General features: G+C 41.0%; 1 protein-coding gene across 1 annotated transcript in view; it reads left to right on the forward strand.

Annotated features, from left to right (window-relative positions):
* The window catches only part of ZNF850 (zinc finger protein 850), an 18,064-nt gene extending 5,829 nt beyond the window's left edge, over nt 1–12,235 (forward strand). The window contains 2 exon segments of the mRNA XM_011984775.1: nt 8,309–9,436; nt 9,439–12,235. Coding sequence (XP_011840165.1) covers nt 8,309–9,436; nt 9,439–11,327 — 3,017 coding nt within the window. The 3' untranslated portion in view covers nt 11,328–12,235.
* Nucleotides 12,236–14,887: the final 2,652 nt, after the last annotated feature.

Raw genomic sequence — 14,887 nt, forward strand, 5'->3', positions numbered from 1 at the left:
ATTACAGGCATGCAACACCATGCCCGGCTAATTTTTGTATTTTTAGTAGAGATGGGGTTTCACCATGTTGGTCAGGCTGGTTTTGAATTCCTGACCTCAGGTGATCCACCTGCCTTGGCCTCCCGAAGTGCCGGGATTACAGGCGTGAGCCACCACGCCTGGCCTCATGATACCATTTTTAACCCATGAGCTTTCATAAATGTTTTGCCTTTTTTTTTTAATTTTTTTTTATTTTTTGAGACAGAGTCTTGCTCTGTCGCCCAGGCTGGAGTGCAGTGGCACGATCTTGGCTCACTGCAACCTCCACTTCCTGGGTTCAAGCTATTCTCCTGCCTCAGCCTCCCGAGTAGCTGGAATTACAGGTGCCCGCCACCATGCCCAGTTAATTTTTGTATTTTTAGTAGAGACGGGGTTTCACCATGTTGGCCAGGATGGCCTCAATCTCCTAACCTCAAGTGATCCACCCGTCTCTGCCTCCCAAAGTGCTGGGATTACAGGCATGAGCCGCCATGCCCGGCCAATGTTTTGCCTTTAAATTTTTCCCATTTTTATAGTAGTTTTTATTACTGAATTTATTTATTCATTTACTTACTTACTAGTCTCTGATAGCACGGCAAAGCATCTTGTTTGAAAATGGGCTCCCTGCTGGGAGTTCTGCTTCATTTTGTATACACACTATACCTGTAAGGTATGAGTCATCATTTAAGGTTTTAATTTTTTATGTGAAGGGATGACACAAAGGTTCTTGCAATCCAGTTTCAACAGATGGTCTATGAAAGCTGTGCTGTTCTATACAGTAGCCACTAGCTGCATGTGGCTAATTAGATTTAACTGTAAAATAATTAAAATTAAATAAAATGAAAAATTCACTTCTTGGTCGGGCCCCTAGTGACTAACACCTGTAACTCCAGCGCTTAGGGAGGCTGAGGCAGAAGGATTGCTTGAGTCCAGGAGCTCAAGGCTGCAGTGAGCTGTGATCGCACTACTGCGTTCCAGCCCAGGTGACAGAGCAAGACCCTATGTCAAAAAGAAAAACAGGCCGGGTGCAGTGGCTCACACCTGTAATCTCAGCACTTTGGGAGGCTGAGGTGGGCGGATCACTTGAGGTCAGGAGTGGTCCGGTCAACATGGTGACCAGCCTAATCAACATAGTGAAACAACATCTCTATTAAAACAAACACACAAAAAATTAGCCAGGTGTGGTGGCAGGCACTTGTAATCCCAGCTACTCATGAGGCTGAGGACGGAGAATCACTGGAACCCAGAAAGTGGAGGTTGCAGTGAGCCAAGATCACACCACTGCACTGCAGCCTGGGTGACAGAGCAAAACTCTGTCTCAAAAAAAAAAAACTATATTTCCTGTTTGTGCTTTCTTTTTATGTTTCATCTTTTCTACTTCATTATTTGGTTTTATTTTCTTACTAATTTTTAGAAGTGATTCATTCATTCATTTTTTCATTTATTTATAATTATGATAAAATATACATAGCATAAATGTGTTACTATTTTAACCATCTTTAATTGTATTCATATTGTGCAACTGTCATTTCTAGAATTGTGCACATTCATTTCTAGAACTCCTGAAATTCCAACATAATCATGACAGATCTACCCATTTGGGTTAAGAAGAGGCTTCTGTTTACTAGTTATCTCATTGCTAGCATATCCCAACGGACCCCTGCCAAAGTTCGCCCCTCAGATAAACAAAAGCTCAACACTATAAAGCATGGGAATATTCATTGCTGGCTAGGAACAGACCGTCTGTGACACTGCCAGGAAGCATCAAACTAGCCACTCAAATGAAAACGTGCCTACACTTGGAATGAGTAATCTCATTTTTGGACTGTCTACTACAGAAATAAAAGAAGTAGCTAATTCTGATATATACAGAAACACATTTCCTGGAATAGCAGTAACAATATAAATGGGCATTAACAAAAACTGTGACGGGCCAGGCGTGGTGGCTCACACCTGTAATCCCAGCACTTTGGGAGGCCAAGGCAGGTGGATCATGAGGTCAGGAGTTCGACACCAGCCTGGTCAACGTGGTGAAAACCCCGTTTCTACTAAAAATACAAAAAATTAGCCAGGCGTGGTGGTGCGCACCTGTAGTCCCAGCTACTCGGGAGGCTGAGGTAGGCAAATTGGTTGAACTCAGGAGGCAGAGGTTGCAGTGAGCCGAGATCATGCCATTGTACTCCAGCCTAGGCAACAGAGCTAGACTCCGTCTTGAGGGGGAAACAAAAAACAAAAAACAAAAAAAAACTGTGACATTATGGTATATCCACATAACAGGATATTATGCAGCTATTCAAGGAAATGATGTAAATCTGTAAATAGCAACTTTAAAACTATCCTTGATCTATTATCTGGGGGCAAAAGTTGCACTCCAGTATGTATAGGACAGTTCTATTTTTATAAAAGGAAGAAAACGTACACATCGATACACATACATCATATATGAATGGGTGAATATGTGGATGTGCATAAACTTGGGAAAAGAAACACTCCAGACAAGTATGCATTCCTCTAGGGGTAGAAAATCATGTGTTTCAAATAGAAAGAAACATTTGCAAATACACATCTTCCTGGAAATAAGATGATGTAATGTGCTGAAAGTATAGTTCAGATCTTAATGAACAAGTAGGTGATATGGCACTTAAAACATTGGCTTAAGGCCAGGGGCGGTGGCGCACATCTGTAATCCCAGCACTTTGGGAGGCCAAGGTGGGTGGATCACAAGGTCAGGAGACTGAGACCATCCTGACCAACATGGTAAAACCCCATCTCTACTAAAAACACAAAAATTAGCTGGGCATTGTGGCAGGCACCTGTAATCCCAGCTACTCAGGAGCCTGAGGAAGGAGAATCGCATGAACCCAGGAAGCAGAGGTTGCAGTGAGCCAAGAATACGCCACTGCACTCCAGCCTGGCAACAGAGTGAGACTCCGTCTCAAAAAAAAAAAAAAAAAAAAAAGGCTAAAAACTAGATATATATAAAAGCTATCTAGTTGCTTTATTTACTAGTGATGTCAAGACTTTCTAACTTCTTTAAGCATTATTGAACATAATAATTCTCTTTAATATTAGTATTTGAAGCCTTTTGGTTCTGTTTCTGCTGTTTTTTTCTTCATGTGATTTCTCATTTCCTGTATGTGTTAGACTTGTTGTTGTTGTTGGTTTGTTTTTTAATTGCGAAGTGCTCTCTTTTTCCTTGAAAAAAAATTTTTTTTTTTTTTTGAGATGGAGTCTTGCTCTGTCGCCCAGGCTGGAGTGCAGTGGCCGGATCTCAGCTCACTGCAAGCTCCGCCTCCCAGGTTTTACGCCATTCTCCTACCTCAGCCTCCCCAGTAGCTGGGACTACAGGCGCCTGCCACCTCGCCCGGCTAGTTTTTTGTATTTTTTAGTAGAGACGGGGTTTTACCGTGTCAGCCAGGATGGTCTCGATCTCCTGACCTTGTGATCCGGCCGTCTCGGCCTCCCAAAGTACTGGGATTACAGGCTTGAGCCACCACGCCCGGCCTCCTTGAAACTTTGTGAGAATATTTTGAGGGTTGAGTTGAGGTTGATTTTGTCCACAGAGATTTTGCGTTTGCTTTTTGCACAACCTGGCCCATAGGACAATTTTTATTGTCATCACTTAGTATCAAAGGAATTTGTAGGCCAGGCGCACTGGCTCATGCCTGTAATCCTAACACTTCGGGAGGCCGAGGTGGGTGGATCACTTGAGGTCAGTAGTTTGAGACCAGCCTGGCCAACATGGTGAAACCCTTTCTGTACTAAAAATACAAAAATTAGCTGGGCATGGTGTGTCGGTAATCCCAGCTGCTTGAATGGCTGAGGCACAGAACTGATTGAACCTGGGAGGTGGAGGTTGCAGTGAGCCGAGATCGCACCACTGCATTCCGGCATGGGTGACAGAGTGAGACTCTGTCTCAAAAAAAACAAAAAATAATTTTTTAATTTTCATAATACCATTTTTAACCCATGAGCTTTTGTAAATTTTTTGCATTTAAATTTTTTTCCCATTTTTTAATTCCTGAATTCAACCTTAATTGCACTGTAGTCAGTACTTACATGGTCAATATGAGACCAGTTTCTGGAAATGCACCAGTTAATGCACTGGTGCATTGTCAGTGTTTTTGCGGGGATGGGGATTCACGTGTTCTTGTGCTTTCTTTTAATTTTTGCGTGCAGAATTCTCACATGTTCAACATATCATGCTTGTTAATTTGATGTAAAGATACTCTGTATCCTTTCATATTTTCTGGGTGCTTGACCTCTCAGTTATTAAAAGAGGTGTATTGAAATCTCCCACAATCAGCCAGGTGCAGTGGCTCACGCCTGTAATCCCAGCACTTTGGGGGGCTGAGGCCTCCAAAAGGGATCATGGGGTCAGGAGTTCAAGACCAGCCTGGCCAAGATGGTGAAACCCTGTCTCTAGTAAAAATACAAAAAATTAGCCAGGCGCGGTGGTAGGCGCCTGTAATCCCAGCTACTTGGAAGGCTGAGGCAGGAGAATCACTTGAACTCGGAGGGCAGAGGTTGCAGTGAGCCAAGATCGTGCCACCGCACTCCAGCCGGGGTGACAGAGTGAGACTCAAAAAAAAAAAAAAAAAAAACTCCCACAATCAAGATGAAGCCTAATCTTTTTGTATTTTCTCAATTTTTACTTTACATATTTAGAGTTTATTTTACTGGATGCTTACAAATTTAGAATTGTTAAATCTTTTTGGTGAATGAACATTTTATTATGTAGTAATCCTATTTATTCCCAATAATATTTTCACCTTGAAGTCTGTTTTTTTCCAGTGCTAAGACCCTAGCTTTCTATTCGTGAATACTTGCCTGATTTTCATTTTCTTAGTTTTTACTTCAACTTTGTTGTGTCTTCATGTTTTTTAGATACTTTTTATTTTAAAAGGGTTGAAATTTACTTTTTCTTTGTTTACATTCCTTATAATTACTGATTTGGATTTTTTTTTTTTTTTTTTTTTTTTTGAGACAGGTTCTCTCTCTCTGTTGCCCAGGCTGAGTGCAGTGGTGCAATCACAGCTCACCACAGCCTCAACCCCCTGGGCTCAAGCAATCTGCATACCTCAGCCTCCTGAGTAGCTGAAAATAAAGGCATGATCCACCTCTCTTGGCCTGTTTGAGTTTTTTTAACCAGCTTATTTTGTTCTATTTGTCTCACTTTTCCTGTCTTCTGTGGCCTGTTTTATTTTACATTGTTTTAGATTTGAGGTTTTAAAAAAATCTGATGCCCGTACTTAGTTTGATTCCACTGATTTGGAAGTTGAAAGCACAGACTCTGGAGCCAGACTTCCTCCATTCAAATCCTAGCTCTGCCATTTAATACCTCTATGACTTTTGGCAATTTACTTAACCTCTCTGGTCCTCATTGGCAAATATATACGCTATTCACAGCATTCTAAATGAGCTTATATAGTAAATGTGTAAAGCAGTAAAATTAGTGCCTGGCACATAGCAAGCATGATGTGTAAGCTATTTTTTTTTTTTCTGTTCATTTTGTTCTTATTGGGATTTCATCATGCGTAGTTTTTAAGAGTCAGGTTCGTTTGTCACCCAGGCTGGAGTGCAGTGGCTTGACCACAGCTCATTGCAGCACTGACTTTCTGGGCATGGGTGATCCTCCTGCCTTAGCCTCCCGAGTACCTGAGGCTACAGGCACATGCCATCACACCCGGCTCTTTTTTTTTGAGACAGTGTCCCAAGCTGTTTCCCAGGCTGGTCTTGAACTCCTGGGCTCTGGTACTCTTCCAGCCTTGGCATCCCAAAGTGTTGGGATTACAGCCATGAACCACCATGCCTGGCTTGTAGAACTTCTACTTTTTTTTTTTTTTTTTTCCCTGAGATGAAGTCTCGCTCTGTTGCCCAGACTGGAATGCAGTGGCACAATTTTGGCTCACTGCAACCTCTGTCTCCTGGGTTTAAGCAATTCTTCTGCCTCAGCCTCCTAAGTAGCTGGGAATTCAGGCGTGCACTACCATGCCTGGCTTATTTTGTATTTTTAGTAAAGTCGGAGTTTTGCCATGTTGACCAGGCTGGTCTTAAACTCCCTGATGACCTCAGGTGATCCACCTGCCTCAGACTCCCAAAGTGCTGAGATTACAGGCATGTGCCACCGCACCCTGCCCCATAGAACTTTTAAAATTTACCATCCATGGCACTCATTGCACCTGACTCAGATTTTTTTTAGAAAACCTCATCACTTCTGAATAAATTTTAGCTGTTACATCTTGAATACAGCTTGCTCCCTGTTCTTTCAGTATTACTTTCAGGAAGACAAATGAATTATTTGACTTTTCTTTATGACTCTTAACCTTGCTTTTGCATTTCTGATTATTTAACCATTCCAGTGAGGTTTTGATGTTGATTTCTTTCTCTCTCTTTTTCTCCTTGAAATTTATAGGTTGAAGAAACTGGATCATCTGTCATTTAACATTTAGCTCCCCTCCCTTTATTCCTTTCTTTCCTATAAACAGACTATGTGATATTAGTATTGTGTATTTCATCAAGAAGCACATATCTGGTTGTTTCTGTTTTTGTGATGTTAGTAGCCATTCCTCATCTCATCCCCTAAAAATTACTAGGTAATTTTAAAATTGTCCTTATGAACACACAGATTTAAAAAATATTTCATGTGATTTATTGTAATTACATTATAATGATTACAGTTATTATTCTCGAATTCATGCTCAACTTGTCCCATCTTTGGCCAATGGGACCCTCTTCACAATGGTTCCTGAGTCTTTTTGACATGACCCTAGGGGTCTTGAATAAGCTTCTTTGCTTTTCTAATATGCCAGCTTTTTCCATGCTCATAATGCACCTTTCTGTCCTAATCCCAAGATGCTCCAAGGAGCCTAGGTTCTGTGTAGTAAGAAATGGTATTTAGAGACAGTAATCTGTCATTAGCGTGTTCATTGCTGCTGGATTGGTTGTTTCTAAGGCTTCAATGGATGAACATGGAAAGTATTTTTTAAAAATCATGATTGCACTCTTATACTGCCAATTCAAATTCATTCATTGAATTTTAAGTTTCAATGATTTATTTTTTAATTTTTAGATACCCCATTTGTGTCTTTTACAAAAACTTGCTTGGCCTTTTTGCTAATGAGATATTACTTTCTCACTTTAAAAAAGTAAACTTTAGGTTTTAGGATAGTTTTAGACTTACAGAAACGTTGTCAGGTAAGTACAGAGATTTCCCATATACATCACATGTAGTTTCTCATTAACATTGTATGTTTGTACATTTGTCATAATTAATTAATGTTGATCCTATTCAATAATAACATCATTGAAGGAATGTGGTTATTATTTACCTTTCCTATGGTGCTGAGATCTATTATTATTAATGGAAACCCCTACTTTACTCAGATTTCTTTATCTTTTTTTTTTTTTTTGAGACAGATTCTGGCTTTTGTTGCCCAGGGTGGAGTGCAATGGTGCAGTCTTGGCTCAGTACAGCCTCAGCCTCCCGGGCTCAAACGATTCTCCTGTCTCAGCCTCCCGAGTAGCTGACATTACAGGCATGGGCCACCACGCCTGGCTAATTTTTGTATTTTTAGTAGAGACAGGGTTTCACCATGTTAGCCAGGCTGGTCTCGATCTCCTGACCTTGTGATCCGCCCGCCTCAGCCTCCCAAAGTGCTGGGATTACAGGCATGAGCCACCACCCCCGGCCTCCTTAGCTTTTACCTAATGTCCTTTTTTCCTATTCTAGGATCTTGGCTAGGAGAACACATTGCATTGAGTCATTATGTTTCCCTTGGCTCTTTGACAGGTTTTCAGGCTTTCCTTGTTTGTGATTATCTCAGTAGTTTTGGAGAGTACTGGCGAGGTATTTCGTAGATTATCTCTCATTTTGGGATTTGTCTGGTGTTTTTCCAGTGATTAGACTGGAGTTCAGTATTTTTAGAAGGAAGATCACAGAGATAAAATGTTGTTCTCATCACATCATATAAGGGTACATACTATCACCATGTATGTACACTATCTTTTTTTTTTTTTTTTTTTTTTAAAGACAAGGTCTTGCTCTGTCGCCCAGGCTGGAGTATAGTGGCACAATCATAGCTCACTGCAACCTTGAACTCCTGAGCTAAAGCAATCCTCCTCTCTCAGACTCCCAAAGTGCTGGGATTACAGGAATGAGCTACCACGCCCAACACATTTTTACTTCTTTAGGACATTATTTTCAGTTTGTCTCCCTCTTCTACCATAGATGTTTTTATTTCTACTCAACAAGGAAATGCTATGTTTTTGCTTTCTGTTTATTTTTCAGACTCGGAGTTTAGATGTAAGACCAAAGATTCATGTTTGCCAAAAGAAATCTATGAAGTAACATCATCTCAGTGGGTGAGAATGGAAAAATGTCACAGCCTTGTGGGCTCCAGTGTCAGAGATGACTGGGAATGCAAAGGCCAGTTTCAGCACCAAGATATAAATCAGGAACGATATTTGGAAAAAGCAATAATGACTTACGAGAAAACGCCAACTTTCTGCCTACAGACATCTCTCACTCTGCATCATCAGATTAATCCTGGAGAGAAACTGTATAAATCCATAGAATGTATGGCTTTTAAGAATGGCTCAGAACTTACACAACAGCAAGAAACCCATACTGGTGAAAAACTCTATAAATGTAAGGAGTGTGGGAAGGCCTTTTGTCATTTTTCCTATTTTGTTAAACATCAGAGAATTCATACTGGGGAAAAGCCCTATGCATGTAAAGAATATGGAAAAGCTTTTATTTCTGGCTCACATCTTATTCAACACCAGAAAATATATATAGATGAGAGACCTCATGAGTGTCAGGAATCTGTGAAGGCCTTTAGACCATCTATGCACCTTATTCAACATCGGAGAATTCATACTAGTGACAAACCTTATGAATGTAAAGAATGTGGGAAATCTTTTACTTCTGGCTCAACACTAAATCAACATCAGCAGATTCACACTGGTGAGAAACCCTATCATTGTAAGCAATGTGGAAAATCTTTTACTGTTGGCTCAACACTAATTCGACACCAGCGAATTCACACTGGTGAGAAACCATATGATTGTAAGGAATGTGGAAAATCTTTTGCTTCAGGCTCAGCACTAATTCGACATCAGCGAATTCACACTGGTGAGAAACCCTATGACTGTAAGGAATGTGGAAAATCTTTTACTTTTCACTCAGCACTAATTCGACATCAGCGAATTCACACTGGTGAGAAACCCTATGATTGTAAGGAATGCGGAAAATCTTTTACTTTTCACTCAGGGTTAATTGGACACCAGGTAATTCACACTGGTGAGAAACCTTATGATTGTAAAGAATGTGGGAAATCTTTTACTGCTGGCTCAACACTAATTCAACATCAGCGAATTCACACTGGTGAGAAACCCTATGATTGTAAAGAATGTGGTCAGCACTACTTCAACATCAGCGAATTCACACTGGTGAGAAACCCTATTGTTGTAAGGAATGTGGAAAATCTTTTACTTTTCGCTCAACACGCAATCGACACCAGCGAATTCACACTGGTGAGAAACCCTATGATTGTAAAGAATGTGGAAAATCTTTTGCTTCTGGCTCAGCACTACTTCAACATCAGCGAATTCACACTGGTGAGAAACCCTATCATTGTAAGGAATGTGGAAAATCTTTTACTTTTCGCTCAGGGCTAATTGGACATCAGGCAGTTCACACTGGTGAGAAACCCTATGATTGTAAAGAATGTGGAAAATCTTTTACTTCTCGCTCAGCACTAATTCAACATCAGCGAATTCACACTGGTGAGAAACCCTATCACTGTAAGGAATGTGGAAAATCTTTTACTGTTGGCTCAACATTAATTCAACATCAGCAAATTCACACTGGTGAGAAACCCTATGATTGTAAGGAATGTGGGAAGGCCTTTAGACTTCGTTTACGACTTACTCAACATCAACAAATCCATACTGGTGAGAAACCGTATCAATGTCAGGAATGTGGGAAAGCCTTTATCAGTGTCTCAGGACTCACCCAACATCACAGAATTCACACTGGTGAGAAACCCTATGAATGTCCGGAATGTGGAAAGGCCTTTAGACAGCGTACATACCTTAATCAACATCAGAGAATTCATACTGGTGAGAAACCTTATGAATGTAAAGAATGTGGGAAATCTTTTACTTTCTGCTCAGGACTAATTCAACATCAGCAAAATCACACTGGTGAGAAACCCTGTGATTGTAAGGAAAGTGGGAAATCTTTTACTTCTCACTCAACACTAATTCAACATCAGCAAATTCACACTGGTGAGAAACCCTATGATTGTAAGGAATGTGGAAAATCTTTTACTTCTCACTCAACACTAATTCAACATCAGCAAATACACACTTGTGAGAAGCTCTATGATTGTAAGGAATGTGGGAAATCTTTTGCTTCTCATTCAACACTAATTCAACATCAGCGAATTCACACTGGTGAGAAACCCTATCATTGTAAGGAATGTGGGAAATCTTTTACTCTCCGCTCAGCACTAATTCAACATCGGCCAATTCACACTGGTGAGAAACGCTACAGTTGTAAAGAATGTGGGAAATCTTTTACTTGTCACTCAACACTAATTGAACATCAGCGAATTCACACTGGTGAGAAACCCTATCATTGTAAGGAATGTGGAAAATCTTTTACTTTTCGCTCAGCAATAATTCAGCATCAGCGAATTCACACTGGTGAGAAACCCTACGATTGTAAGGAATGTGGGAAGGCCTTTAGACGTCGTTCAAAACTTACTCAACATCAACGAATCCATACTGGTGAGAAACCTTATCAATGTCATGAATGTGGGAAAGCCTTTGTCCGTTTCTCAGGACTCACAAAACATCACAGTATTCACACTGGCGAGAAACCCTATGAATGTAAGACATGTGGGAAGTCCTTCAGACAGCGTACACACCTTACTCTACATCAGAGAATTCATACCGGTGACAGACCTTATGAATGTAAAGAATGTGGGAAGTCTTTTACTTGCGGCTCAGAACTAATTCGACATCAGCGAACTCACACTGGTGAGAAACCTTATGATTGTAAGGAATGTGGGAAGGCCTTTAGATGTCCTTCACAACTTAGTCAACATAAACGAATCCATACTGGTGAGAGAACTTATCAATGTCCAGAATGTGGGAAAGCCTTTTTCTATGCCTCAGGACTCAGCCGACATCAGAGTATTCACACTGGCGAGAAACCCTATGAATGTAAGACATGTGGGAAGGCCTTTAGACAACTTACACAGCTTACTCGACATCGGAGAATTCATGACCTAACATAATTAACGTAGGAAACCGTTCTCATGCCATTTGTCATGGATCATCAGCAGATTCCATATGTGGGTCAAATACAATGGATGTGGGAATTCCTTTTACTTCATATTCACTTTTTCCAGAATTAGGACCTTTTTTTTTTTTTTTTTTGAGACGGAGTCTCGCTGTCGCCCAGGCTGGAGTGCAGTGGCACTATATTGGCTCACTACAAGCTCCGCCTCCTGGGTTCATGCCATTCTCCTGCCTCAGCCTCCCAAGTAGCTGGGACTACAGGCATCTGCCACCATGCCCAGCTAATTTTTTTGTTTTTCTATTTTTAGTAGAGACAGAGTTTCACTGTGTTAGCCAGGATGGTCTCGATCTCCTGACCTCGTGATCCACCCAACAAAATTAGGACATTTAATACTAAAAGAAATTGATAATGAGTGTAGATGAGTTTTCTATCATGATTCAAAGCTTGTTGAAGTTATACAAATTCATATTAGAGAATGTGGTCAATGACAAAAGACAACCATTTACCACCTATGTGACATTAGGCTAATTATGTAAATTCTCTGTGCCAAAATTACTAATTGGTAAAATGTTGATGGTAATAGTTGTTTTTGTCTTTTGTTTTGTTTTGAGACAGAGTCTTGCTCTGTTGCCCAGGCTGGAGTGCAGTGGCGCTATCTTGGCTCACTGCAACCTCTGCCTCCCAGGTCCAAGTTATTCTCCTGCCTCAGCCTCCTGAGTAGCTGAGATTACAGGCATGCGCCAGCATGCTGGGCTAATTTTTGTATTTTTAGTAGAGACGGGGTTTTATTGTGTTGGTCAGGGTGGTCTCAAGCTCCTGACCTTGTGATCCCCCCGCCTCAGCCTCCTAAAGTGCTGGGATTACAGGCGTGAGCCACTGTGCCTGGCTAGTAATAGTTTTTTTTATAATAAATAAGTGTGACTACATTTTTCGTGTTTGACTACTGGCTTCTTTTTAAGCCTCACTTCCCTGTCTACTTCCCTGTCTACTTTAGCCCATATCTGCAAAGGTGGCTAAGAGAGAGCCCTTGCTGGAAAGAAAGCAAGCAAAACTAAAGTCTGTGTGCACCTTCTCCTTTGGATCCACTGGGCAATTTATATTAGAAATTCCAAGCCGGGCGAGGTGGCTCACACCTGTAATGCCAGGACTTTCAGAGGCTGAGGTGGGTGGATCACCTGAGGTTAAGAGTTCAAGACCAGCCTGGCCAACATGTTGAAACCCCATCTCTACTAAAATACAAAATTGGCCAGACGTGGTGGGGTATATCCGTAATCCCAGCTATTCAGGAGGCAAGGCTGGAGAATCGCTTGAACTCGGGAGGCGGATGTTGCGGTGAGCTAGTCAGTGGAGCAGTCAGAACACACACAGTGTTTATCAATTAAGTTTGTAGTCAGAACACACACCACGTTTATCAGTTATGTTTGCTGTCTTATATGGACAGTTTGTGATGCCCTAAAACAAGTAGTGGTGCCAAAGATAATCATAGGCCACCATAACAGATAAAATGACAATGAGAAAGTTGAAATATTGCTGGGATCATCCAAATATGAACACATGCTATTGAATAAATGGAGCCAATAGACTTGTTCACTGCATGGTTATGTCAGAGGCATGTAAACCAGAACGACTTCTTGAATAGGAGCTGTGTGAAATAACACTGAAACCTACTGGGCTGCATTCCTAGACAGTTAAGGCATTCTAAGTCATAAAATGAGATAAGAGGTCAGCATAAGATACAGGTCATAAGGACCTTGCTGATAAAACATCTTGCAGTAAAGAAATCGGCCAAATCCAAGATGGTGACAAGAGTGATCTCTGGTCATCCTCACTGCTATACTCCCAGCAGCACCATGACAACCAGCTAAGTTTTTATTTTTTATTTCAGTAGAGTTGGAGTCTTGCTTTGTTACCCAGGCTGGTCTTGAATTCCTGTCCTCAAGCAATCTTCCCACTTTATGAATGTAAAGAATGGCCCACCTTGGCCTCCCAAAGTGCTGGAATTACAATCATGAGCCACTGCACCTGGCCCTTTTTTTTTTTGAGATGGAATTTGGCTCTTGTTGCCCAGGCTGGAGTGCAACAGCATGATCTTGGCTCACTGCAACCTCCGCCTCCCAGGTTCAAGCGATTCTCTTGCCTCAGCCTCCTGAGTAACTGGGATTACAGACATGCTCCACCATGCCAGGCTAATTTTGTATTATTTAGTAGAGAAGGGGTTTCTCCATTTTGGTCAGGCTGGTCTCTGAACTCTGGGTAGGGCTAATTTAGATAAGGTAGTCAGGAAAGGCATTTCTTACAAGGTGGTATTTGCATGAACGTAGACATATGGTTGCATTTTATTATATGTAAATTATACTTCAATTAAGTTGATGAAAAAATCCTATCAACTATTCACTTCGGATTGTTGTATTTCATTCTATTTAAATCACACTTGTGTTTTAAAAAGTCACGTCTACAACTTACATATCTGTTGATTTGTACTTTTTCTAATATGTTTATGGATGATTTAAAATATATATATACACACATCTTTTAAGAAGGTTATTTTAAGGTTAATCAATTGAAGCTTTGTCTCAATTGATTCTTTTGTCTCAATTTGTAGTCAGTTGAGGTTTGTCACAATTTATGGAAACAAATCAAATGTTTGTTCTCAAATTCTTACTCTGTCATTTATTATTTCTTCTCCATATTTTTGTTACTGCTTCCTTGGAGATATTTAAACATAAATATATAGAGAGAGGGTTAAGGTGGAGGAGTGCTTTTTACAGTTCAGTTGTCTTTTTTGTGTGTGACAGGTTTTTGTTGTGTTGCCCAGGTTCGAGTGCAATGCCACAATCTTGGCTCATTGCAGCCTCAACTTCCCGGGCTCAGTCGATCCCCCACCTCAGCATCCCAAGTAGCTAGGACTACAGGCACACACCACCACGCCTAGCTAATTTTTGTATCTTTTGTAGAGACAGGGTTTCACTTTGTTGCCCACGCTGGTCTTGAATTCTTGGGCTCAATTGGTCCTCCCACCTCAGCCTCCTAGGTGCTGGGATTACAGGTGTGAGCCACTGTGTTCAGCCAATACTCTGTTTTATGTTTTTACTTTTCACTTTTAAAAATTAACTCCTTTTATGAAAAAAGTAGAATTTTTAAGGAGCAGAGAAAAGCACAACGAAGACAGAAAAATCTCCTGTATATTCTTATCGACCAAAGATGATCTATTCAGGGGGTAAATGCTTTTTTCTTTTTTTTTTGAGATGGAGTTTCGCTCTTTTTGCCCAGGATGGAGTGCAATGGCGTGATCTCGGTTCACCACAACCTCTGCCTCCCAGGTTCAAGCAATTCTCCTGCCTCAGGCTCCCAAGTAGCTGGCATTACAGGCATGCACCACCACGCCCAGCTAATTTTGCATTTTTAGTAGAGAGGGGGTTTCTCCATGTTGAGGCTGGGCTCAGACTCCTGACCTCAGGTGATCCGCCTGCCTCAGCCTCCCAAAGTGCTGGGATTACAGGCGTGAGTCACTGTGCCCGGCTGGTAAATCCTTTTAGTAGAGGAGTTTCAATATTT

Source organism: Mandrillus leucophaeus, unplaced genomic scaffold (genome assembly GCF_000951045.1).
Source record: "Mandrillus leucophaeus isolate KB7577 unplaced genomic scaffold, Mleu.le_1.0 Scaffold274, whole genome shotgun sequence".
Taxonomy (NCBI): Eukaryota; Metazoa; Chordata; class Mammalia; order Primates; family Cercopithecidae; genus Mandrillus; species Mandrillus leucophaeus.